The following is a 27,410-nucleotide window of genomic DNA, read 5'->3' on the forward strand; positions in this document are numbered from 1 at the left end:
CCTTTCTTATTACCGTTCGCTCACTGTGCTTAGTGGCAGCTTTTAATGACATCTCCCTTCAAGCCCACCCTAGACTTTGAGCATTTGCGCACTCTCCTCTCCCTCCCTTCTTTCTGGTATCTGGCGGTGTGCCTGTTTCTTCTTCCCTGTGTTGGGAAAACTGGAAAACCATATACAGAAGAGTGAACCCAGGTCCCTGACACTCTCCGTGTACCAACAACCAAAAACAAACAACAAACTGCTCTAAATGAGTGGACAACCCTGTTGTAAAAACCCAAGAGTAGAAAGAAACAGAGAAAGCATTTCCTAACACAGGCATGGACATTGCATAGGGCTTCGTGGGTTCAGGGCAGATGGCACAGGAAGGCTGTACCCATACCTTTGAAGTCAGCATTCATTACATGCACAGTGAAAACGAGTCTTCCACATCCTCAGTTCTAAGTAGGATGATTCATCATCTTGACTCTGAACAATTAGGGCCTAGCGGATTTTCAGCCTCTTTTCATATCCTGTACCCAGTGGCTTGTCCTCAAAGTAGTCACCTCCCTTCTCTCTGTCTTTCTCTCTCTGTCTCTCTCTGTCTCTCTGTCTCTGTCTCTGTGTGTGTGTGTGTGTGTGTGTGTGTGTGTGTACACGCATGCACATGCGATATTTCCTTTTTATTTCCCTAACGTTTCTCAAGTCCAGAATCCAGAAAAGATTTTCCCTCATGGTATCTTGTCTAGAGTTTTTTATTTACATGTTGTCTTTCATAAGATTTTATTTTTTTAAATCTCCTCTAAACTTTCTTTTCCTTATAATAGCCCTCTAAATGTTTGAACCCCTGGCCCCATGAATCCATCCATGAATGATCTGTTCTCCAGATGGCTCATCCGCCCCTCTGTTCACCCTCCACTGCAGAGAGTCTCAGAGGGTCACCATGACCATCAGAGACGGTCAGACCTTATGCACACCGAGCCCGTGCTTTTGCGATGAATCATAGAATATTTTAGTGCTAACAGCGAATCCTGCTCTGCTTCCTCTGTGACTCACAGAGATCACGGTCAGCTCTAAGAGGGGGTATCTGGGCCTGTATCATGTTACATAGCTGCTACCAATCAGGTTTCCTCGGCTTCTTTTGGAGATTTCAAGCCATAATATGAAAGACCACAGAAATCATGTCTGTTTGTTTCCCAACTCTTTATTCAATGTGTACAGGAAATCTTCTCAAGACTCAGACAAGGTTGGTGGACTGGACAGTCTGCTCTCTGATATTTCTATTTCATACTCCTGTTAACCTAGCTTGTATTGACTGTGATCTACCAAAATCTGATTGTCAACCACTTGTTTTTCATAGGTTGCAAATGTCACAGCATGAAAAACATTTAAAGACAGTTTAAGCCATCTGTCAGTGTTTGTATAAGTATAAGCTAAGCCTGGGTCACTGTCTGCATTAAGACTGAGCTTGCGGTCTTCATTCTCCCTCTATGTCCAGTTCATCCTCTCCTGTTTGATTCCGGTAAAATTCTGGGGAGCAACCAAAAGTTTCGTGTGAGCTCTTTTCTAAACCAACTCCTGGGTCAGACGAAAGTCAAAGGATGAATATGACAAGTGTCAAAGGAAATGTAATACAGATTCCGTCACATCATCTCCCAACACCGTGAGTAAAGGTCTCATCCGTCTTGTGTTACAGCAATAACGATGATGAGGACCTGACCCCGGAGCAGAAGGCCGAGCGTGAGAAGGAGCGGAGGATGGCCAATAACGCCCGTGAGCGCCTGAGGGTCCGTGATATCAACGAGGCTTTCAAGGAGCTGGGCCGCATGGTACAGCTCCACCTGAAGAGCGACAAGCCCCAGACCAAGCTCCTGATTCTCCACCAGGCAGTGGCTGTCATCCTCAGCCTGGAGCAGCAAGTGCGAGGTCAGCGCGTAGATGCTCAGGCACCCTCCAAAGAATTGCCTGGGTGTGGGACTGTATCAAAATCCGTCTCCTGTAATTAAGTTGTAGAAGGTCCTTCTAACTGGTGCTGTACTACAGCTTTTCCGTCTGTGTTCTCAGTCATGAGACGGGATTTACCAACCTATTTCCATCCCATTCTTGTGTGTGCATGCGTGCATTCGTGCGTGTGTGCGTGTGTGTGTGTGTGTGTGTAGACCAAAGAGGTTAATTAGCCTGGGACATCATTCCTTTAGAGTTATCCATCTCCTTTCTTGAGACATGGCCTCTCACTGGAACTTGAGGCTTTCCCTTTAGACTAGAGCTGGCTAGCCAGTGAGTACCAAGGATCTGCCTGTCTCTCTTGCCAGCTCGCCACCACACCTGACTTTTTACTGTGGGTGTTTGGTAACTGAACTCAGGTTCTCAGTACGTGCACAGTAATCACTCCTGATGAGCCATCTATCTTCCTGTCCCATTATTTAAAATGGCTGTTCTTGTTTCAATGAAGACTCTTGTTCTGTGACTCAGTCTAGCCTAGAACTCTGTAGCACAGGCTGACCTTACATCTGGCTCTGCCTCTCTAGTGCAGGGACATCAGGCCTAGGCCATTATGCCTGCCTTTATACAGTAGAGTGGTGGTAAGGATTCTGCGTGCAGTTAATGGCCATTGAGATGGGCCACCTCATAGCACACCTTCCCTAACTGCTCCCCTCATCTGGTCACGTGAAATGGAGTCTGAATGTCTGGCATGAGCAGAGGAGCGTCTCTGTGGAAGAGCCCTGCGCTGACTGGATGCCTTGTGCTTTCACATCCCACAGAAAGGAACCTGAACCCAAAAGCTGCCTGTCTGAAAAGAAGGGAGGAAGAGAAGGTGTCCTCAGAGCCTCCCCCGCTCTCCTTGGCTGGCCCACACCCTGGGATGGGAGACGCAGCGAATCACATGGGTCAGATGTGAAAGGGTATGCTGAGTGAGGTTTCCCACCATTGCTGCTGGCTTTCCACCATGGCTGTCTCACAGTTCTCAGTGGCTCATGAGCTACAAACAACAGCTTTTCCCTATATTAGCCAATGGTTTTTCTCTCTTGAAAAAAAAAAAAAGAGGGCTTTAAAAATAATAAAACATTATTTTCTGTCACTATATTAATTATTTTTTCTCTCCTTTTCCTTCCTCAGGTCCAAGTTGCCACCTTGCTTCATTAAAACAAGAGACCACTTCCTTAACAGCTGTATTATCCTAAACCCACATAAACACTGCTCCTTAACCCCGTTTTTTTTGTAATATAAGACAAGTCTGAGTAGTTATGAATCGCAGACGCAAGAGGTTTCAGCATTCCCAATTATCAAAAAACAGAAAAACAAACACAAAAAAAAAATGAATGAAAGAAAGAAAGAAAGAGAAAATGCAACTTGAGGGACGACTTCTTTAACATATCACTCTGAATGTGCGAAGCGGTATGTACAGGCTGAGACGCAGCCCAGAGACTGAATGGCAATCCTTCCACACTGTGGAGCAATGCATTTGTGCCTAAACTTCTTTTGGAAAAAAAAATATAATTAATTTGTAAGTCTGAAAAAAAATATTTAATTTAAAAAAAATTGTAAACTTGCAATAATGAAAAAGTGTACTTCTGAAGAAAAACGACATGAACGTTTTTGTTGGTATTCAAGTCAGCTAGTGTTTCTAATTACCGGATATTGAATAGAGGAAGCCCGGCTACCCTCATAACAAAACCAGCAACCGTCCTGATGGCAACCGAAATGATGACATTAGCCATTCCTTAGGGTAGGAGGGACAGATGGATGTTATAGACCTATGACAAATATATATATAAATATATATATAAATATATATTAAAAATTTAGTGACTATGGTAAGCTTTTGTTCATTTGTTTCAGACTTTTTTCTCCTGTAAAAAAATAGTACTGATTAACTTTTTTAAAAGAAAGATTTTACTGTAAATATGGATTTTTTTTTGTCTGATTTTTGTCCCTTCCCCCAGTTTGTTATCGTGACCTGTAGTGCCAACTCTGCTTCCGGAGGGGCAGTGCAGGACGAAATGCTGACCCTGATGTTGCTTCTCATTCATAAATAGTAGAAAGTTGTTTCTCCAGTCTTTTGGGAACACAGGACTTAAAAGTCACATCATGTGTAGAAATTACATGCAGCATTGCCCGGGCAAGGCAAAAAGAGTTTGTCTGGCTTGTGGCACTGTGCTTGTTACCCTCTCCTGGGATTTTCAGAGGTACACGGTTAGAATGCTACAATGTTACCACTGTGCCTTCCAATGTTTATATCATCGGAAACATGACATAATCAAAGTGGCTGTGATTTAACAAAAAAAAAAAAAGATTCAAGTGTTACCTACCTGTGTAGCGGAAGTAGTGTGCAGTGAGACGTTTCTGAATACATGGTCAGATTTTTTTTGGAAAAAATACAAAAACAAAAAAAAAAAACAAAAAAATTTAAAAAAAAAAGTCAAGTTCAAAAACCGTCAAATGAGAAAATCGCAAGGAGTGTGACAGCTGATTGATTTTGTTGCTTTTCTTGATTTTTTTTTTTTTGTTTCCAAATGGGTTTACTAAAAAGTACATGACTTACCTGCCTCCTCCTTCGTCTGAAAACAAAAAACAAAAAAACAATGCCAACCTATCCCACAGCATTATAGCAAGCCTTATAAGCCCTAAAGCATTAAGTTGCACTTTGGTGAGGAGGGGTAGCGCAGTATTCTCTCTGGCCAGTATGAGTGAAGTTTATACTTAACATTTGATAGAAACATAGATCAAACTGTGGCACAGTAACTCATCAGATAGCTAGCGTTGACTCTGGGCACAATTGAACCAATTCCCATCCTAAATCTTTCCAACAATTGACTTTGGTGTACAGTGCAGTGAACACATAGAACTCCTACTTAAGTATTCGTCAGCATCCTTTTGTCTCTAACTCGGTTCTGTTTTGACAGCCACACAATCTTGGCATGTATTAAGTAAAAAAAAAAAAAAAATCCCTGTTGAAGTAGTTTTCCCACCTATCAGCACTGAGTAATTGCCGTAACTCAATGGAAATGGTCTAAACGCCCCCCATCTCTTGTCCTGTACCACCAGTTACACAGTGACAAAACACATCTGTAAATTTTATGCAACCAATGGCAAACCTATCATTATTTTGAAACTGTGTATGTAAAAGTTATATTTTTACATGTAGACTCTTGTTATTATGTGTTTTAATACATTGTATCAGTTTTTTGTTTCCTTTTTTTTTTAACTGTGTGGTTTTAAAAAGTCATTTAAATGAAATAGCGAGCTACAAGAATCTGAAATTTATGTTCATTTCTGAAAATGTAAGAACAAATAAGATAGTTATCACGTGGTCACCTTTTACAAACCCATCGATGTTTTGACTAGCTGTGTGTATGTGTGTGTGTGCGCATGTGTGCGTGTGTGTGTATGTGTGTTGAAAACTGTAAATATGTTCAGTAGCGATAAAACGACAATGCTTTGATTTGTTGAGAAGTTCCTAAAATGTGGAGGTGGATTGAAAATGTAGGGGAATAGCAGAAATCAGATTTCATGAAGAGCTCTTCTCTTCGGGGGCTTTCCTGTGGAATGGTCAAACAGAGGTGCTCCAAGAAGGGCAAGGAAGACAGTAACTTCCCCTCCTCCCTGAACGACGGAAACCATGTGTACGTGGTCTCTCACCATGTTAAAGATTTTCTTTCCGTGATACATTCTGCACTCTTTTTGTATAGTCTACCAAGGCGGGTATCCCTGGGAACAATATTATGATATAGGAAGCAGTATACTCTGATCACATTCAGGAGAATTGTATAGAAGAGAATATGGTGTTTACTCTTTAGGGAACTGGAAATTCTCCCTGCATTGATGTACATCTTCAGAGCGGCCCTTTTGATACACGTTATCATAAAGGTGCTGACTAAAGCAGAATTAAAGTTTTTCAAATCTGTAAACAAAGCAAAAAATTAAATTACAGTCATTCGATTGTTTGTTTTTTTTTTTTTCCAATTGGTGCTTTTATATTTTGTTCTCACTCAGACAGAAAAGGCTGCAATTTCTTGTTCACCAGCTTTGATGTATTCATTACTCGGTAATGTAATACGGCTATTGTCAAATTCCTTTTGGAAATAAGCAAAAGGCTTCCCCAAGGCCTGCAGCAGCTGCTGGCTACTTTCTGCTTGGCGCAGAAACATGATCTGACCCTCTCTGTAGTAATCGAGTTGTATCTCCAGTTTTAAAAAGAAGGAAAAAGGGAATGTGGCCGTTTTAATGTGTTTTTTTTTTTCTTTTCTTGTTGTTATTTTGTAATTCTCAAACCCAGGTAAGATATTGGTATTCCTGCACTGGATTTTTGAAAGAAACTTAGCAGAAGACAGGATCGAGATACTATAGAAGCATTTCCCAAGTGTTCATACTATACTAGACATAAATGATAACGGCGATGTATAGGTTCAGGATCGGTTTAAGAGACTCAGACTTTGAAAGCAACTTGGAACGGTTGATCCACCTCCACATTCGAGTAATTAATAATTCTGCAGAATTAGGGATCTGTCCATCTAGGAGTTGTTACCCATTTGTCTTCTGTGTGGCTGCGAGGAACACTAACGCTTTTACAACTGTCAGTTCACCCAGTGGTACAACTGATTCTGACTCAGTCTTCCGATTCCTGTTTTGTATTTTGTTTTTCCACTTTTTTCCTATCTCTTGATTTTATTGTTGTTGTTATTGCTATTGTTATTATTATTATTCGTGATCTTTATTTCGATGAGGGGTTGGGAAGTGGGAGGGAGTCGAACTGAGACTAGGGGTTGAGAGGATTTTTTTGGTTTGGTTTTCTTTTCTTTTTTTTTTGTTTTTTTTTTTTTTTGTTTGTTTGTTTCATCTTTGCGTCCAACAGGCAGAATATGGTCTGTGTCCAAAACGGAACTTAAGTCAGGAAGGAAACCATTCAGCGTAAACAAGCACAACATGTAGTCTGTCGGCTGTCTGGAAGCAAAAATAAATTAATAAATAAATAATAAATAAGTAAAAGACACACACGGAGGTGAAGATGAAATGTGATGGATTCCGAGACAATGGGGCACCAAGGCCTGTAGGCCTCCTCTTGATTTTGCTTTGGTTATGTTTGTTTTCCTTAGAGATGTTTTTTTCCTCACGGGACTTGAAGTGACTCATCTCTGTGCAGTAATGGTTTCGCCATATGCTCATTTCAAGTATTATAGACATATGTAATGGTGAAATATATGAACTGTGGCCTTTTTCATTCTTGTTATTTGTGATGCAATTAAGTGAAGAGAAGAAAAAAAAAAGCAGAGATTTACCATGTATCAGTGCCTGGCTTTTTGTTATAAAGCTTCGTCTGTCTAGTGCTCTTTTTGCTATAAAAATAGACTGTAGTACACCCTAGTAGGAAAAAAAAACCCTAAATTTAAAAATAAAAAAATATATTTGGCTTATTTTTCGCAGGAGCAATCCTTTTATACCATGGATATTACAAAAAAAAAAATTGTCAGATTCTGAATATTTCTTCTTTGTAGATTTTTGGAATCATTATAAGTAAAAGTTTGTTACTTTATTTTACTATTTAAAAGATGTTATTTTGCCATGTGTTACTGAGATGAAACTGTATGGTATAGCTTCTTCTGTTCGTTTTTTGTTTCCGGTTTTTTGTTTGTTCGTTTTTGGTTTTTTTTTTTTTTGTTTGTTTGTTTTGTTTTGTTTTTTTTTCTTAGTTGTAGGTCGCAGTAAGGACTTTTCCTTTTGTTTTTGTTTTTTCGTTATGTTTTGTTTTGTTTTTGCGACTGTACACATAGCTGCAGCATTAAAAACTTTTAAAAAAATCTGTTAAAAAAAAAAGAAAAAAAAGGGAAAACGTTTAAAAAAAAAAGATAAACAGTTACACCTTGTTTTCAACGTGTGGCTGAGTGCCTCGATTTTTTCATGTTTTTGGTGTATTTCTGATTTGTAGAAGTGTCCAAACAGGTTGTGTCCTGGACTTCCTTCAAGAGGCGAACAACCCAGCTTGGTCTAGGCCATGACCTGTTCCCATCTGTAGTTACTCGATGAAGTCATGTACATGACCGTTCTGTAGCAATAAATGTGCCATTTTTATAAACCGTCTCTGACACTCTTGTCTTCACTTCTCGTGCACACAGCCCTCTTCTGTAAGACGACAGCCACTCTTCGTGCGTTCTGAGTGTTGGAGGTACTGACAGTTGGGGAAAAAAAAAACAAATAAATAAATAAATCGCAGAAACAAATTTTAAGGCAAAGCCCATGGTTCCTCAAGAAGAGATGCCCCCTTACTGAAAACGGAACAGGATGCATGCAAAACACTAAGAAAGCGGTCTAGAGAATTAAGTAATTGAAGGATTGGGATTGATGCGCGCGCGTGCGCGGAACACTGAAGCTATGCGCTGGGAGAGCCCCGAACTGCACCAGTGTTTGGGATTGCGCGGCCAGTTGCCGAGTCAGCGGCCCAAACCTCCTGGATCAGTTGGTCGGCTACTTAGCAGAATATTCTCAGCTAGACCGTTTCGATCAAAATAAATATGAATGAAACTCCAGGAAAATCTCATTGCGTATCACTCGTGGAAAGCCGCCTGTTGTTATCTGCAGTTCTGTGCTATTCTGTTGTACCCATGCCGTGGTAGACTCATCCCACCGCTCCAGATTCTGGTTGACCCTCTTGACCATTTCCCAGATGTAAACAACCGGAGGAAGTATTATTATTATTATTATTATTATTATTATTATTATTATTATCATCATTTCCTAGCTTGTAAAAACTGATGTGTGTCACCTGTGGGAGTGGAAACATGTGCAGATCAAAATGATGCAGTGTTATGTACTATAAGTTGGTCTTTCTGTAGAACGGACACCAGCCTACTTTACAGAACCCGAGGGCTGTTTGGCATTGTGCTGTAGAGATGTAACATGGCGGTGAAAGACAGAAGGGCTTAACGGAATGCTCTAACCGGCTACATGGGATTGGGGGATGTCTCCAAGTTTGCTCTTGTATTCTTTCTCACGGGGCGTAGAGACTAGTTATTTGGAAGAAGATGTGGTACCATTTGGTTAACATGTAAAGCGTCCTCCGTAGCCAAATGTTGGGAGTTTGTTTCTCCCCCCACCCACCCCCATTTCCTTTTGATCGGATTGTTTGCAGATACTTAAATTTTATGAAATTTCCAAATATTTTGGTTGATAAGCCCTTGAACGTTTTAAATGATTTGAGATGTTCTTATGTTCTTACTGTGTGTTCTAAATATATATATCTGAAAGAGCCACAAACATTTAGTCTTTCAGTTTTATATTTGATCATATAATCTCTCTGACACTATGGAGGGGAAGATGAACTAGGCACTGTCCGGTGTCTCATATCATCCATTAACACTAGATTCGACTTCAGAGGACGCATGATAGGATACATGAATTTAGACTCCGAAGAGAATTTAGATTGCCCAGGAAGGTATAAATGTTAACAAGATCCCCCATAAAGGCACGATAGAAGATAAAATCGGGCACCATTTTTAGCCTTATAATTTGATTCATTCTTATAATCAATTTGCAGGCCACCTTTCTTTTGCTTAAGAGCCTAAGAGACATCACACACGACCTTCAAGGAGGAGCTTGAAAAGAGCAGCTACCACACTACTTGATGGTCATCCCAGGAACCCCACACTTACCCTGCATGTGGATCCCCTTCCCTGCCAGCTAGCTCTCATACCCACAAGCGTGCTCCTGCCTCAGACTAGTCACAGGTCCATGTTTTCACCAGCCAGGCCTGAGAGATGTCAAGAAACATGACCTAGGATGAAAGGGTTAAGTGGACAAGCCAATCCCGAATCACCTGGGTATTTGTTTGACTGAACAAACACGCATCAAGTAAAATCCACAAGTCTTGAGAACAGTAATGTGCGATGCCTCTGGCTACCAGCCTGTGGGGAGAATGGTGGGTGCTATGAACTACACCAGTTAAACCAGCTAGACATACATCCACTTGTGAACTACCTACCAATTAAGATGGTGCCATTTACCCCCAAGTACAGCATGTGCCCCATGGCTTAGCCCACCTTCAAGCACAGGACATGCCGATGCCTTAGCGCTCCCCAACCCCCAACTCTACCGTAGAACAGTGTGTCCCTTCAGTTGTTCTTTTATACTGTGACCGACTTGTGAATAGTTTGATAGCAAGAGAAAACCACCGAGCAAGAGAAGCACGAGAACGATCACATTGCAGGGACACATGTTCACAGAGTGCAGGTTTAAAAAAAAAACTGGTGTAAAATAACCAAAACTTTAAAAAGTCAGGACACCAACCCCAGGGCCCTTGGCTGAGCCTAACCAGAACCGGACTGCTGTCTGACTTCTCTAAGTGTTCTTTTTTTTTTTAAAGACCTTTTGTGTAGTGCAGGAAATAATATGGTCCTCATCCACATCTGTTATGCTATATTTAGAAGTCAAATAGCTTTGACACTGGCAGGAGCCCACATGCTTCTGGCAGGAAACAGATACTAGCCAAGGGCAAAGTGCAAATGCCCGTGCAGAGTCAGACCTGCAGACTTGAGCTTTCCCACAAACACCATCCATCCCCTGATGAGAAACCTTTATTCTTTGTACACACAGATAGACACAGGCACAGACACGCACACTCGCAAGACCATGTAGTGAAGAATATGGGAACTTGAGTTTCAGAAGGAATTATATTGCTTTGCTTAGCTGTTTTCGTCTAACTCACAGGAGCATTTTCTAGGCCTTAGTGCTTAAACAAGGAGCCAGTGTCCTGGCTTTGGGCCTAGTCATCTCTGCACAGGGCCATCTACTGAAGGGCTAATCCAGGCTTTGAGCTTCACAAAGATTCAACTTTTCTCCTTTCCATCAGATTCCCATGGTTTTCTCAGCAGAGTCCCTAGAACTCCTGAACGTCTCCTCTTCTACCCTAGTCTACACATTGGTGACATATTACCATACAAGAAAATATTTCTGTTACCAGAGGTCCATCAAAGTCAAGTTTCTTTATCTGGCCTCCTTTTAGAGAGGGGAATAATCAAGCAAAACAGCTTTGATAATGAATTTTAAAAGCAGACTAGTCCCCAGAGTAACATGTAACACCCCATGGTATGTTCACCCATCTTCCTCTAAGGGTAAAGTCTTAAATGACCATTGTGGCTTTGCCCTAACCAAGGCACCAGTAAATATCAGTGCCTCATTTGAACTTCACTAGTGCTCCTGTTCTCTTTCAATCAGAGTGCCCTGCCCTTTTAGATTTGGGATGATGGTGCTGGTGGTTTAGGTAGAGCCTGTGGGCCTTGACCCTGAGGTCTTATCAAATTGCATCGGCCCACTGCCTAACCAAATTCTAGCAGAAAATCAATTTTCTCTTACCATCACCTTTCTTTTCCTCTTTAATGAAAGGCATTGGGGCAATAAAAGCTAGGGAAACAGAAGATAGAAGTGTAGTTACCGTGACTTGAATAGGGAGTGACACTTGGCTTCCATCAGTGCACCCATTCTGGATGCTGATTGGGTCCAGGCTCTGGGAGGGTTAAGAGGTAACAGCCCTTATCTGTAGGAAGGTGGTAGAGAGACAGCAGGCACATCTCGGGACTGGTGGAAATGTTGAAAGGCCATCAAGCCACACTAGGGTGCACTGACAAGAGGTACTGGGGTCAGTTCCTAAGGAGACAGGACCATTGTAAAGTGACCAAGTATGGGACACCTTTGGATGGAAGGGGGCAGTATTCTGAATTTAAAACACTATGGTTTCATCTGTGTCATCTAGAGCAAAGCTTGTAGGAATATGACAGTGTAGAAGACCTTGACATGGGTCTCACCTCTCCATCACCAAAGATACTTTAAACCCTTGTACTGCCTCTGTGGTAAATAGATTATCTGCCTAGGGCTCTCAGTGCAGGGCTTTGTGGGTGAAGAGAACTAAATCTGTAAGGTCTTTCACTGATCTGAAGCAGAAGCTAAGGCAGCAGGACCAGTATCCACAGAAGACCATTGGATCCAGAACACAAGACCATGGCCAACTTCTGAAAGGGACTCTAGATACCTGACCCTGCCATAGTTCCCCAAGTAGCACACCGTAGGGTCATTTTTATCTTCTAGAAACTCACACCAAGAGCATGCAAGCAACTTAAAACTAGAAAATACAATCAATGAGACTGTGTAGACCAAACCCAAGGAAGCTGGCAGGAAACCGATGGATGAAGAATGCTGTGGGAGTTAACATGAGGGTAGAGCCATCCAATGTGGCAGCCGATCATGGAAGAAACAGTAGTAAATTAGGTGTGGAGAACATTCTAGATGGCAGGAGAAATAGGGCCATGGGTGAGGCAGGCCCTATTCTGGAGAGAATACGCAAAGCAAAGAGGCCAAAAGACGTCTGAATAAAGAGATCATGTGGGGTGGGCAAAAAAAAAAAGTATTTTAATTTTTTTTATCAAGTTTTGTTCTAAAAGCCATTTAAGTCTACAGTGACAACAGAGCCATAATGGAAGTGACACTATCTTCTCTGTCTCACAAACCCACTTTCACTGACCCTCCACACAGCTCTAAGGATTGGTCTCGTGATGTACGCCTTCAAAAGAGAGAGTAGTGGAGGCCCTGGGGCTGCAGTTAACTGGGGCACCAGAGGCAAAGGTCATCACAGGCAGACTGGCCAGTACTGGTGGAGTTCTTCACTGTTCAGGGGAAGAAATCCCTGGCTTGAATTGAAACATGTCTTCTGACCTTCCTAATCCAGAATATGGTACCGCTTGTGAGGCTGCAGGCCACAGCCGCCTCCCTGATGATATTCCTCCTTTTTCAAAACCAGCCTCTGCAGGCTTCCTTCCAACCAGACGGCTCAGCACCCCAAAGCCTGCCAGTCCCCAAGCCTTTGTTCAGGCCCCAGTTTTTTTTTTTTTTCCTTTCCCTCTCCACACACATCTTTTCCATTGTCTGGTGTCTGCCTATGATCATCTGGTCCAATTAAAAGAAAAACAAAAACAGGAGAATACCATCTGGGGTTCATAGTTAGAACCCATATCAAAACCACTCACCGGTACCACAACAACAGTGAGTTTGTTACCAAAAGTAGCTGAGATGCAAAGGAAACAAAGCACAAGCAAGTGTACATGAGAGATAACATCTACATCGTGTTGACGTTTGCCGCAGAACACGACTTCCTAACTAACTCATTTCAAGTTCTTCTGCTATCCAATCCACGTGACTCTGGGCATGGTGACCACTCCCAGATCACAGATGAAGGCATAAAAGCAGAGGGAAGTCGTTAGGCAAACCCCAGTCAAGGGTAAGATCAGGATCCAAGCCTTCTTCTGGCTCTTAGAAGTAAGGCTTACATTTTCTGGGTGGCAAAAATGATTGTAGTATGAATAACTAACATATTCTCACAGCCGTGAGATGAGGTTTACAGAGAGAATCACTGCCATGTTTACAGAGAGAGGCACACTGGCTAGAGACATAATACTGAGCTTCCCAGAGGATCCTGCAGTAAACGTCCAGGAGGAGACTTGAATGCCATTATCTTCCCACATTGCCTTCCACTGGGAAAATAAAGGAAAAATAAATGTGAACACAGGTGTCACAGGCTCCAGTCCAAAAGCAATGTCACCTTCAAACAAACACATAAGGAGTCAAGTCTTTGACCCAGTCAACACTTGGAAACCAGGCAATGAGGAGAAGTTCCTGTGTCCGTTCTGCCAGCTCTGAGAGCAGTTTGGAAGCTTCGTGTTTGCGAATCGCCTGAGGTCACCCAGCTGATGGTCTCCCCTGGAGGAACAGCAGGCTTCTTTCAACTTGTGCGAGGAACTTTCCAGAGAGCCTTTGATTTGGTGGTCCATTATCACCCTACTACACAAGGCCACCTCGGCCTGTCTCAGATCAAATGTTTAGCCTCTCCTGGAAGTGTGCTGCACACATGTTGATCAGGGCTACCCAACGGGGATGATTAAGAAAGAGATACACTGGGGTGGTGGTGGGGTGAGAGGAACCCTTCTCAGCAGAAGTAGGAGAAACAGACACAAGCCCAGGCAGATATAGGATAGAGTAGGAGGAGCTCAGTCCTGAAAGAACAAAATGGAGGAAGAGAATTAAAGTAGGCTCTACCTGTGGTGTAGGTAAGTGTAGACATCGGAGACCCCAAGCACCTCACCTTGGAAAAATACCTCTGCCTTTTCCTGTTAGGAAAGCACCAATCCCTACCTTTTCTGGGGCCCATTTGGAGTCAGCCACTTCATGAAAGAAGGGAAGATAAAACTGGCTTAAAGCAGTATTAGGGCAAGCTCAGTGAAGTGAAATCATCCTGAAAGGTGACTAGTCCCGTAATGTTTTCAGAACACGCATACATATTCATCATATGCTGGAATGTTCAGCTCAAGCATACGGAGAGCATCCAAAGTTACATAAGGGTCCATGTGCCCATCAGGGTAAGGATCTGTTCCACCCCCACCCACGGCAATGACTCTACCCCTAAAAAGAACCTGAGAGAGAACGCTGGGCTCTTGGGCCGCACACTGCCTTGGTCACTTCTACTCTGTAGAGGGTACTGCATGGGATCCCTTTCACTTTTAAGGAATTTATTCTTTTGTGCCATTAGTCTGGGTCCACGTCATTGTTTGAGACACAAACCAGATCAGCTCCTGGTGTCACATGCAGAACAGAGACATCAGTGGGTGGATGGGCACAAGCCAAACAGCAGAGAAGAAAAGAATCCATAATTAAAACAGCAACTGACCTTGCAGTTCCTTAATGAAATTCCCCAGAGGTACAAGAAGGACAGCGGGATGTACTCTGGGACCCTGAGGCCCCTGTTCTGGAAACATTGGCTTCACAGTTGAGATCACTGAGTAAATGAGGCAAGTACCGTGCAAAGAACAGATCTGGATGCCAGTGAATCTGGGCTGTCCTGTGGACGACAGAGAACCTTCCAGAACATGGCAGATCTACAAGTATCATTCATGAGTGGGGAGGGGGCACATGTGAGGCTGTGTGTGTGTGTGTGTGTGTGTGTGTGTGTGTGTGTGTGTTGCTCTGTAAGGATACATGAACTGTCAAGATTCAGTCTGTCCTGTCATGAATGAGGCTCCCAGGTGTTCTTGTGCTAACTTGTGACCCCAGAACCTGTGTTTAAGAACGACAGCCCTGACGGAGAGTAATCTACCAGCTGCTCTAAGAGTGTTGCTCCAGAGACTGAATGTTAAAGACGAGTTCTCAGAATTCATTCAGGGTTTTCTGGGATGGATTCTGTACTCTGATCGGATGTAAATCATAAATAACTTGTTTCCAGAGGATAGAGTCATGTCTGCTTAGCAAAATGGCTGCTAAAGTTATCCCTTGTAGATTTTTGTAGCAGTGTGTTCATAGAAAGTTCCAGGTGACCAACCTGTTATTGATATTTTAACCAAAATAAGAAGGATAGTGGGGTGTGTTGGTTATTTCTAGCTGTGCTGAAGAATTTGGCAATAACAAAAATGATGAATTTAGAAGCATGAGATTTCCAGCTCATTGTCTCCATAAAAGAGCTGAAAAGTGCTTCCTCATCAAGAATTCTCCTGGGATAGTCAGATTTTTTTATTCTGTAAAGAAAAAGAAATCCTTAATCTACAGGTAATGGTATTACAAAGGTAATTGGGCCTCCAGCCCCTAGGCAGGTGTCTCCTTTATTAAGCTTAGAGCAGAGCTGGGAAGTAATAGGACCCTAAAGATTGGATTTGGGCTACATGAGGGTTAAAACATTCGGTAAAGCTCGATGCATTTCTCTGAAGTCCTGCGAAGCCTCCCATGGCACCACAAGTAACCCTTCCATCTCTACTTGAAGACCTTCAGGCCTATTTGAGAAAAGCTGCCTTCACAGTACTGCTGAGCCCCCAAACCCATCCCTGTAGCCCGTTTTCCAATCCCAAACACACAACCAGAATCACGGTCCAGCAGATGCTAGAGGGCTGAGGTACAAAAGACAACTCATGAACGGGAATAATATACACCAAAACAACTGGGTGATTCTGCCAAGCTCTAATGATGGAAGTCTGGGGAACATGTGTGGGAGTGGATCTTAGGAGTGTAGGATCAAGGAAGAAGAAATTCGTAATTGGATCCAGCCAAACTAATTGATATGGACTTACTCACCAAGCAGAGACTCCAAATTGAATGTTTTTAGCCTGGGGGGTTCAAATGGTTCTAATAATTTGCTCTGTTTGGTGAAAAATATGGACCCAAAGTAGCTGAACTCTAAGTGAAGTTGAAATGCTAGAACTTTCTGATGTCCCACAAAGCAAAGACCATGTGCCAAGGGAAATGAGAGTAGTAGAGTGGATTGATCATGTGACGTCATTCATCCACTGAGAGGAGTTCGGGAGAGAAAGACCTTCACAATAGTGTTGAACAGGGAACCCCTAGGAGTCCAGGTATCCTGAGATGGGATGACAGGATCAAGGGTGGCAGAGAAAACATGCTTGGGGAGACATGCACTGCTACCTATAACCTGACTCAGGGAAGGATAGCATTGGATAATTGATCACCACGTCCCGGCATGGAACGTAAAAGGACCACTTTCTAGAGTCTTACTTGGCCTGTGTAAAGGATTGAAGTCAAAGGCCAGGCATGGTGGCATACTCCTTTAATCCCCAGCACTAGGGAGGCATAGGCTTGTGGATCTCTATGAGTTCAAGCCAGCCTCTACCCTAATGAGTTCCAGGACAGCCAGAGTTGTGTCCCACACAAACAGAATCAAATTCAGAGTAGAAGATAGGAACCATCCCATCTTCCTAGCCAGTTTCAGATCTCAACAGTTCAGATGACCATAATCTCTTCAAAAACAGAAGGACACACTGCCAAAACTAGTAGTCAAACTTCCGCAAAAGGTGTGTGGCCATGTACCAAGGGTGATCAGTCCCATGTCCCCAAATCTATTTGACACTGGCTCTGACCTAATTCCTTGAGACCCAAATAACACTGTGAATGACTTGCATTTGGATAACTTGCATTTGTATTGCCGTGATGGCTTCTAAATTCTTGACGGATTTTCTAATGAATTCCAGGATGATCGTAATACATATACCTATTAATAAAATATGTTATTAAGTCAATATTTGGAAGATAAATGTAACTCAACCAGAGGCCAGTGCATATAACCACGCATTCATGCATTCATGACACAACACAAAACTTGTTGACCTGGTCTCAGAAATGAGAGATGGCCACCTGCTAAGCTTTGGTCTGGGATTATAAAAGAGTGTAGAAATACAATGATCTGGAAAGGCCAACATTTGCTACTCCCATCTAAGTGACATGTCTGTATGTGGCTTCTCATGTTCCTTCACGGGAAGGAACATAGCAACAGGTTGAGCTCAGAGGTACGTCCAACATCCATCTATCCCCATCTATCCTACATTAGTATCTAGCAGGGATTATAAAATAAAAAATGATACCACTCTCCCTTCTAGTGCTTATGCGTGTAGACACATGTAGGCAGAGGCCTGAGAAAGAGGTTGGATGTCATTCCTCAGGTGATACCTCCTTTGTTTTTATGACAAGGTCACTCACTTGTCTAGAATACCATATGTGGGCTAGACTGCTTTGCCAGAGAGCTCTAGTTATCATCATGTCTCTGCCTCCCCAAGGCTGGAAGTGCGTGCCACCAACCTGGCTCTTTGAAATGTAGGCTCGGGATTGAGCTCAATTCTTCCTTCTTGAGAAGGAAAGAGTCCACCAGCTAAACACTCCAGGCTAGATCACACTGTTTTTATTAAAGCTGTCTGGAATATGGTGTGTTTGTTTATTTGATTTTTTAAAAAATTGTCTCATTTTTAAAGATTTGATGTGCTTGTTTATTTTTTTAAATAAGTAAGCAATTTTTTCCTTACTTTTAACCTCTAATGAGGTAATAAAGAAAGGTTAGAACTCATGTAAATAAAACTTCTTTGGGGCCCTCGGTACATTTTAAGACCATAAGTGAGTTCTACCAGAACCGTAAGTCTGTTGCCAATGGTCCTGTCAGCTGTACTTTGTGAGTATAATATCATCAAAGATGGCCAAGAGCAGACTGGTCACACTGAAGGGAAAGGGTCCTGAGTCTTCATGATCCCTTGTATGCTATTACATGTGTCTGCCTGGGCTGTTTTCATGGAATACCATGAGTTTGCAACAGAAATTTTGATCTCACAATCCAAAGCTCTCTTCATGACATGCTGTTGGTCATCTTCTAGCTGTGTCAGGAAAACTCTCTTCCTGACACACTTTTGGTCATCTTATGGCTGTGTACTCACATGAGCTTTCTTTTGTGCAAGAGAGAGAGAGAGAGAGAGAGAGAGAGAGAGAGAGAGAGAGAGAGAGAGAGAGATCCTCTAGTGTGTCTTCTAATCTTCTAAGGAAATCGGTGTGAGTCTCTGAACTGTTCAGATCTGGGATTGATGCAGTCGAGTTGTTTCTATTGATTTCACACTCTGACTCTACACAGATCAAATCAGGATCTTGAAAGCTTTTCATTTACTTTCCTTGCAAGGACACCATGATCAATTAACCAGATCTATACCTCTCAGACTCCTGTCATTATGCTATCATTGAAAGGCAAAGGCTCATCTTTGTGACTCGTGCTGTGGTTTGGATGTTGAATACCATACAAAGGCCCATAGTTGGAAAGGTGTGCTTCCTAAACTGTTGGTATTGGAGAAAATCTATGGACTGGGTAGACAGGGAGAGGTGGAACTTAGTGGGTCATTCTTAGGTCATGGCCTTGAAGACTCTTGTGGAATACTAGTCTTTTCATGGCTCAAGATAGAATGCTTTTCCCTTTCCCACACTGCTGCCATGATATGTCACCTTTAGCAGGGCCCCGTGGGCCACCTGATTTTAAACTTGAAGCTCAAGTGCTGTAACTAATGTTAACCTCTTTTTATTTGATAAGTACATGTGTCAGGTATTTCATTATAGAGCAGAAAGCAAATACAACTGCACAACTGGTATTACCTTTTTTTTAAAGATTTTTTTTTGGTGTAGGGGGACTGATGCTTTCCAGACAGGGTTTCTCTGTGTAGACCTTGCTGTCCTGGAACTCACCTGCCTCTGCCTCCCAAATGCTGGTATAAAAGGCATGCTCCGCCATTGTCCGACTTAGATTTAATTTTTAAAAAGTAAGTTTTTAAGTTTATAATATTAATTATATTTCTCCCTTCTCTTTTCTCCCTCCAAACCCTCCCCCACACCCCTCTCAACTCTCCTTCAAATTCACGGCCTCTTCTTTTTTCAAATTGTTATCGCGTGCATATATGTATGTGTATATACATATATACCCCTAAACATAAACTGTTAAGCTAATATAGTGTCACTTGAATGTATATTTTCAGGGCAGAATATTTGGCACTGGATAGGCCTTTCTCCACATATTGGGGTTTTGGTCTTCAGTTCATGAATCAAAGAAAGGGAGAATTTGTCAGTCTTCCAGTCTCCCATGTTGCTCTGGCACAGGTCTCTCAGTCTCCTCTGCAGGGAAGCAGCATCTCCTCATTCGTTCAGTTCAGCTTGGAGCCCCATCCTCTCTTCAGGCAAGAGCAGCTGCCCATCTGAGCTGTGTCCTCATTTTGCTGGTGGCAACCTCCTACTGTCCTGTGAGAATTACTGTTCCATTGTGATTTGGTAAGCTTATCCATTTAAAATTAATGCTACCAAATCAGGCTGCTGCTGGCTCCAAGAGGAACTTTCCCTCATTAACAGGCTCAGTTCAGGGCCTAACAGCTTCATCCCTAGGTGCTCAAAGGCTTGACCTCTTTCAGAAGCATTGGGTGTCACTTGTAGAATAAAAAGGTAGATGTCAACATTAAAAGCAAAGTAGCTGGCCAATGACCGCATGGCACATATGAGAGATTTAAATTCTTTGGTGTCTGCTTACAGTCTGTCTATGATCTATCTCTATCATCCATCCATCCAGCTATCCATCCATCCATCCACCCATCCATCCATCTATCCACCCATCCATCCATCCATCCATCCATCCATCCATCCATCCATCCATCCATCCACCTATCCATCCGGCATTCATCTGAATCTATCTATCTATCTATCTATCTATCTATCTATCTATCTATCTATCTATCTATCTATCTATCTATCATCTATCTATCCATATCAAATCTATTTATCATCTATCCATTATCTATCTATCTATCTATCTATCTATCTATCTATCTATCTATCTGTATTTATGTATGTATTATCTATCTCCTTATCTATTTCTAACATCTACCTTCAACTCTACCTATCTCTACATACCCATATTCATGTCTTCATATCCATCTGTCTGTTATCTATGTGTATATATGTATATATGTGTATGTATGTATATATGTGTATGTATGTATATGTATATCCATATATATCCATATATATATATATATATATATATATATTCATCCATCATCCTTACTTACAGAATCCTCTAGCAGCATCCTCTGAGGCCATCCGGGTTCTCAAGTAGATATGAGCTCCCTGTACCAGAGTTGTATTCCGATTTTCAGTTGGATGCCCACTGTTTGTCTGCTTCCCAGAGATAATAAAACAGGGTGCCCTAAAATCAGACATTTCCAGACCAACGTTAGCACTTGGCCTCTCATTTCCTACTAAGAGAGATCATTCTTGTCTTTCAGACTCTGTATTGCAGCCATCTTCAGGCATGCTAAGGTTGCTCTTGGAAGAACGATTGTTTATGTGGGAGATTTGGAATGGCAAAACAAGAGGAAAAATTAAATTTAAAGAAAATGTAAAAGGGTTTGGGTGCACTCAGTGGGTGCTGTAAGATGTAGCTCACTCCTGATCTCAAAACTTTGAAGCACAAGGCCATTGCTGATATAACTGAAAATCTCTAAATGAGACCATTCCAGATTATCCAGGTTGCAGTAAATCCAATACTAACTGCTCAAAGTACATTTAGAGGAGATTGGAGAGGAGACAGAGAAGAAGTCTGAGTGGACGTAAAGGCAGGGGCTGCAGTGAGGCATCAGTCAGCACTGAACACCAGGAAAACTCTATTAGTCAAGATTTTCCAGAGAAACAACCAATGGTGTAAGAGAGAGGAGAGGAGGGAGAGGGAGAAGGGGGGAGGGAAAGGAGAGAAGGAGGAGGGGAGGGGAAGGAGGAGAGGAGGAGGAGGGAAAGGGAGAGGAGGGAAGAGAGAGGAGGGAAGAGAGAAGATGGAAGGGAGAGGAGCAGAGGGAGAAGAGGGGAGGGAGAGAAGGGGAGGGGATGGAGGGGAGGGAGAGGAGGGGGAAAGGAGAGGAAGGGAAGGAGAGGAGGAGAGAGAGAGATGGGAGGGAGACTCTCATGACTGAGGAACTGTCTAGTCCAGGAGTACAGAGCCAGTCGAATGCTAGAAACTTGGGCAGGAATTTAGGCTGCAGTGTTCATGTGTCTAAGGGATTGGTTCTTATTAGCCAGCCATCTGCCCGAACACCACCCTCACCGTGGAGAACACTCTTCAGTTAGTCACCCAGAGAAAGCTGTCAGCTCAGCTACAAAATACAGTCAGAGCTTAGGCGAGCGTTCTCAGCACAGCAAACCAAGTAGACGGTGGCATCTAACCTTAGCAAGGCCAATCTCCCACAGGACACCTGCCCTGCTCCTGAACAGACCACTGAACCACCCACTCACCCAGCCTGCATGGCTCATTTTCCATCTACCCTTTACAGGCCTAAGGCCCCCACAGCTGCCTCCTTCATATTCTGCATAGGTATCACTGACCAGGGCCTGATCACAAGGCTGTGCATTGCTTCAAAAGATGCTGGAAATCTTGGCCTTCATTTCAGAAGTCATGTGTATCCCCAAAACCTGAGGATTCTACACGGGCAAGATTCATTAAGAGACAGATACTGTGCTCTGCTTGAGGGACACTGCTAGCCATGCATGTGCCTCTAGGACCAACTTGAAGCCACCTCTTCAGAAGAAACAAAGGTTTTCCTTCTTTCCCAACCTCAAATTTTCCTCTTTCTGTCTAATGCACTTCTGGTCCTGACAGTGTTTGTTTGAAGCAGGTGGTCAAAGACAATAGAAATTCCTAGTCTAGAGTTTCATTCTCTTTAGGGACATTCAAAGAGTAAAAAACTGGAGACTGATAAGATCTCGTTGAATTTCAGGGTTTTCTTGTAAAGGGCTCACACAATGTAAGCTATGGCTGAGGATGCTTCCCATGTGTACTTCTAGGTGTAACTGGGGCTCACACAAACTCATCCTGTTATGCCTTGCCTGGTTGCTGCTTTCAGGATAGAGGAGTGATGACTGCATACTCCCCACTCTCTTTCCTCTTCTGCGGGCTGGAATAGCAGAGCCACAGATAGAAAGGACCACAGGCTTCCGATCATCATGTAGAAAGCTATATTTGCAGTCCAGGACTAAGTGTTGGATTATTGTTGTTAAAAAAATGCCTGTCCCCTAACCACACCAAAATCTACAGATGTGGAGGGGCTAAGTAACAAGGAGGGCTCAAGTGGGGACAGATGAATTTCCCTGGGAAGGGGACATAGATTAGATCTCAGGTAGACTGGTGGCAGGTTCAGATGAGAACAGATGGAGCTTGATGAATCCTGTAGAGGGAAGAAGGATTGTAGGAGCCAGAGAGGACAAGAGCACCACAAGGAAACACCCAGAATTAACTAACCTGGGCCCATAGGGGCTCACAGAGACGGAGCCAACAACCAGAAAGCCTGTATGGGTATGACCTAGGCTTTCCGCATACATATCATCGCATGCTGCCTTGTGGTTTTGTGGGCCTCCTAAACGGTGGGAGCAGGGGCTATCTCTGACTCTTGCCTGCTTCTGGGATCCTTTTCCTCCCATTGGGCAACCCTGCCCAGCCTTAATATGAAGGGTGGTGCCTAATCTTATTGGAGCTTGATGTGCTCTGTTTGGTTGGCTTGCATGCCCTTTTCCGAAGTATGGAGGCGCAGGAGGGGAGGAGAAGGGACTGGGAGGAGAGGAAGGATAGGAAAGTGTGATTGGGATGTAATATATGAGACAGGAAAATTTTTTGTCTTTTATCTTGGATATATATATATATATATACATATATATATGATGTTCATAAACAGATTTGTTTATTTTGTATGTGTTTTGTCTGCATGTATGTCATTGTGCCACATGCGTGCATGTCCTGGTGCCCACAGAGGCAAGAAAAGGGTGTTGGATTCCTGGGACCTAAGTTACAGATGGCTGTGAGCTGCCATGTGGCACCGGGAACAGAACCCAGGTCCTCTGCAGGAGTAACAAGTGCTCTCAGCCCTTGATCCATCTCTCCACCTTTCTGACTTTATCAGGACAGAAGTTAAAAGAGAATCACAAGGAAGGTATTTGTTCACCGGTGTGACTGTTGTCTTCACTGTCAGCTTCATTAGATTTACAGTCTCGTATGAGATTCATGAGACCCAACTCCGATCTATCACTGACAGCATTCCAGGGAAAATTGCCCGAAGGGGTCAGACCTATGCTAAATCAGTGGTACCTCCATGGGCTGAGAGCCTGGGTGAAATAAAGAGGGAAAGCAACTCCCTACTCACACAATGGTATTCTCTCTCTCTCTCTCTCTCTCTCTCTCTCTCTCTCTCTCTCTCTCTCTGCCTCATGTGCACACACACATGGTCACACACACACAGAGGAGAGGGGGAGGGGAGGGAGGGGAGGGAGGGGGAGAGAGGGAGGGAGGAAGGGAGGAAGGGAGGAAGGGAGACAGAGAGACAGAGAGACAGAGAGACAGAGAGACAGAGAGACAGAGAGACAGAGAGATCCCTAACTTTTAAAGGGAGGGATTTGGTGAGGACGCTGCGTCAGGACTTCGTGTCCCCAAGTCTCTCATTTTCTACACATTGTGGTAGGTTCCTTTATAATTATTAGGTTTTCCCATAAGCCCATGACCTAGTCTCAGGTTCTCAGACACTTTCACAGTGTCAGCATGGGTTCCATTTTACGTAGTGGGTCTTAAATATAATCAGAACGTTGTTGGTTGGTTACTCCTATAACACTGTCTCCACCATTGCTTTATTATATTTTGCAGACAGCTCACTGTTGTAGGTCGAGGGTTTTGTAACCAGGTGATTCCGATGGCCAGCTTTGGTCCTCTGGTAGCACGCAGACTACCATGAAACAGTCGGTAGGGGTGAAGCTCCTAGGTGGGCCCCGAATCAACTTTCCGTGTTCAGTGGCATATGTGAGGGCTGTTTTCAGCAATCGGACCTCACCACAAGGTATGGAGAGTGATAAATCGCCTTGGCAATTAGTCACTAGTGTGTGAGGGGTTCCAGGAGGCCCCTTTGGCCAACAACTTTAACAAGGTAAAACTCATATAGACACTGAAGGTTGTACTTGGTGACACGTCTACTTAGCGCACTGTCTGCTCTATCATATTGTGACTCCACTTAAATTCTTTTTATATGTGTATATAGCGTACACACAGTACACATATATAGGTTATTTTCATATGTGTATATAGTACACATACAGTAGTACTAGGTTTCCATATGGTTTTCCCAGTGGCCTTCAGCCTTAGTTTTCCTCCCCGTTTCCCCCTTTCTCATTCCCTTCTGTATTTAGCCCTATTCTAGTTTCTCCATTATCTCTCCATAAAAATAGATTCCACCTCCCCTTCTCTGGGTGATCCTCTCCCTCCTGGTCCCTTACTAGGTATTTAACCTCTGTGGTTATTTGGATTATAGCACACATTTTGAAAAGTTAAGTGCTAACGTGCATATATAAGAAAATACATGCAATATTTGACTTTTGGGGTCTGGGTCACCTCACTTGGTCTGATGTCTTCTACCTCTATCCGCTTACCTGCAACTTTCAAATTTTCATTTTTTCTTAGCAAACATAGTATTCCTTTGTGCAAAGAAACCACATTTTTATTATCCACATGTAGAGTTCTTTGGTTATATGCTCAAAGGCGTTCTATCTAGTCCTAGCTTCCTGTGGAACAACTACACTGATTCCCACAACGGCTGTTTGGATCACCACTAGCAATGAGTAGGTGTTCCTCTTACCCCAAACTCTCACAAACAGGAGCCATCATTTGTTTTATTAATCTTGGCCACTCTGGCTTTGGCCGTTTTAATTTGCATTTTCCCCCTGAGAACTAAGGCTGTTGAACATTTCTTTCTGTGTTTCTCAGCCATTTGTATTCCGTCCTTTGAGAACTCTCTGCTTTCCTCTGTACCCCAGTTGTTATTCAAGCTGCTTTCTTGGTGTTCAGTTTTATGTTTTCTCTGTTTCAGTGTTTTATATATTCTAGATATCAACTCTCTATCAGATGTGTAATGGGTAAAGTTCTTTTCCCATTCTGTAGGTTGCCTCTCAGCCTCAATTATGGAGTCCTTTGGAGTATAGAAGTCTCCTTCCCTCCTTCCCTCCTTCCCTCCTTCCCACCTTCCTTCCCTCCTTCCCTCCTTCCCTCCTTCCCTCCTTCTCTTCTTCCCTCCATCTTTCCCCCTCCCTTTTCTTTCTCTATTTCTCTCTTTCTCTCTTTCTCTCTTTCTTTCTTTCTTTCTTTCTTTCTTTCTTTCTTTTTCTCTCTCTCTCTCTCTGTGTGTCTTTCTTTCTTTCTTTCTTGTCTTGTTTCTATTTGTTTGTTTGTTTTCTAAAACAGGGTTTCCCTATAGCCCTGTCTCTCCTGGAATTCAATTGGATACCAGGTAGGTTGGCCTTGAACCCAAAGATCTACCTACCTAAAACCAAATGGTTAAAGGGGATAAAGGAATACACCACCATGTCTCTCATTTTAAAGGTGATTTTTAAGTAGCTCAGGAGGAAAAAATAAAAGTCTGGTGTATTGGAAACACAGGCATTTTGAAGTATCTCCTAGTTCTCATACTTTAAAAAATATTAAATGTAGTAATAATATCCACCACCCTCCCTTTAAATTACATACAACCAGCTGTTATTGAACTCAAAGCCATTCCTTCAGACTTTTTAATCTCTAGATTCTTATTTCTGTTGAGCTTTTATTGTACCACTTTTTCCTAGTGTAACATATTTTCATATACAACGCCTTTCCCACACCGTTAAACACATATGCATTAATGTGCACGAAATCCAAGTTTATTTTTATTTCATGTCACCAGAATGCTCTAATATTTTAATAAAATTATTTCAGACTGAGTTGTTACTATTAGTCCTAGTACCTAAAACACAGTGTAAATATTGATAATTAATTAAAAGATATAAAGTGTAAAACCCAACATTCCTAGGAAGAGTCTCCCTAATGATGCGAAGGAGTTTCTTTTTTTTTTTTTTTTTTTTTTTTGGTTCTTTTTTTCGGAGCTGGGGACCGAACCCAGGGCCTTGTGCTTCCTAGGCAAGCGCTCTACCACTGAGCTAAATCCCCAACCCCGAAGGAGTTTCTTTTGTGTCCCGAGTTTTTCCTGCCTGTGGATGAACTCTGCTTGGATAGCTCACAAGTATCAGTGCATTGGCTATTTCCGGTTTAAGTTGGAGGCACTGAGAGAGCTTGTTGACACAAACATGTAGATGGAGCAGAAAGAGATGTTACAGTCACATCCCTCTATTCTGTAACTTCCCTTTCAAGTTGTGTGGGCTCTAGGCTGACAATTCGATTAGGTTCCCTTCAGCATGGATGAAAGCAGAGAACTGGAAACCACTGGACTTGTAAAAAGGCTTCCAACCCAGTCATTAGAGTGATCCCCACCCCACTAGTTACAGGGAAATATACCAAAAAGGCTATACCGAGTCTGAGGGTTGAACTCTCTTTAATCACATTTGTTACTCTACCATTTATGTACCTTGTTTATCCTCAGAACAAGTTGTAAAAGTGAAGATATGATCCATTTCAGCACATCTAGCTTAACCAACTCAATTTGTTCCTTAACAACATATTCATATTTGAGGGCTGGGGAGACAGTCTAGTGGGCAAAGGCATTTGCTCAGCAAACTCGAGGACCTGAGTTTGGCTAACCACCACCTTACATAAGAAGTTAGGCTTGGCCATGGGCACACCTAACCCCAGTGATAGGTGGGAGAAACAGTGTTAGGAGAATTACAGGCGTTTACTGCCCACCAGTCTAGCCAAGAAGGGGCAAGTTCCAGGTACAATAAGAAAAGTTCTCTCAAGAGGATAAAAGATCATGTAAGAAGACATCACACTTCTCTGATCTCTGCTGGCTCATAAGTACCTACACGTACTTATACACATATGCATGTAATGCACAGGCGCACACACACACACACACACACACACACACACACACACTCACACACACCACTCTTATTTTAAGTGTTTTAATTGTTCATTTTCACTAAGGCATAGAAAGTATGTACTACACATGCTAGTGAGGCTTACCCTTCTTTTTAAAAAAAATCTGTCATCCAAATTAACCTACTTTCTAGGAAAGAAAATCCTTTTGATCATATTTACAATTCAAGTACGTTTCCCGGAAACAACCCTCTCTTTTTTGAGAAATCACAGTCCTCCGATAAGCGTTCCA

General features: G+C 42.7%; 1 protein-coding gene across 37 annotated transcripts in view; it reads left to right on the top strand.

The window, feature by feature from the left end:
- Tcf4 (transcription factor 4) overlaps nt 1-8,047 on the top strand; it is a 346,347-nt gene extending 338,300 nt beyond the window's left edge. For 36 of the 37 annotated variants that reach the window (XM_063277625.1, XM_063277624.1, XM_039097159.2 and 33 more), the window contains 3 exons: nt 1,673-1,902; nt 2,739-2,879; nt 3,094-8,047. In XM_063277625.1, the coding sequence (XP_063133695.1) occupies nt 1,673-1,902; nt 2,739-2,875 (367 nt within the window). In that variant the 3' untranslated portion in view covers nt 2,876-2,879; nt 3,094-8,047. The remainder of the gene's footprint in view (nt 1-1,672; nt 1,903-2,738; nt 2,880-3,093) is intronic. The other variant, NM_053369.2, reaches the window with a different exon arrangement.
- The last annotated feature ends 19,363 nt before the right edge of the window (nt 8,048-27,410 follow it).

Source organism: Rattus norvegicus, chromosome 18 (assembly GCF_036323735.1).
Source record: "Rattus norvegicus strain BN/NHsdMcwi chromosome 18, GRCr8, whole genome shotgun sequence".
NCBI classification, from domain to species: domain Eukaryota; kingdom Metazoa; phylum Chordata; class Mammalia; order Rodentia; family Muridae; genus Rattus; species Rattus norvegicus.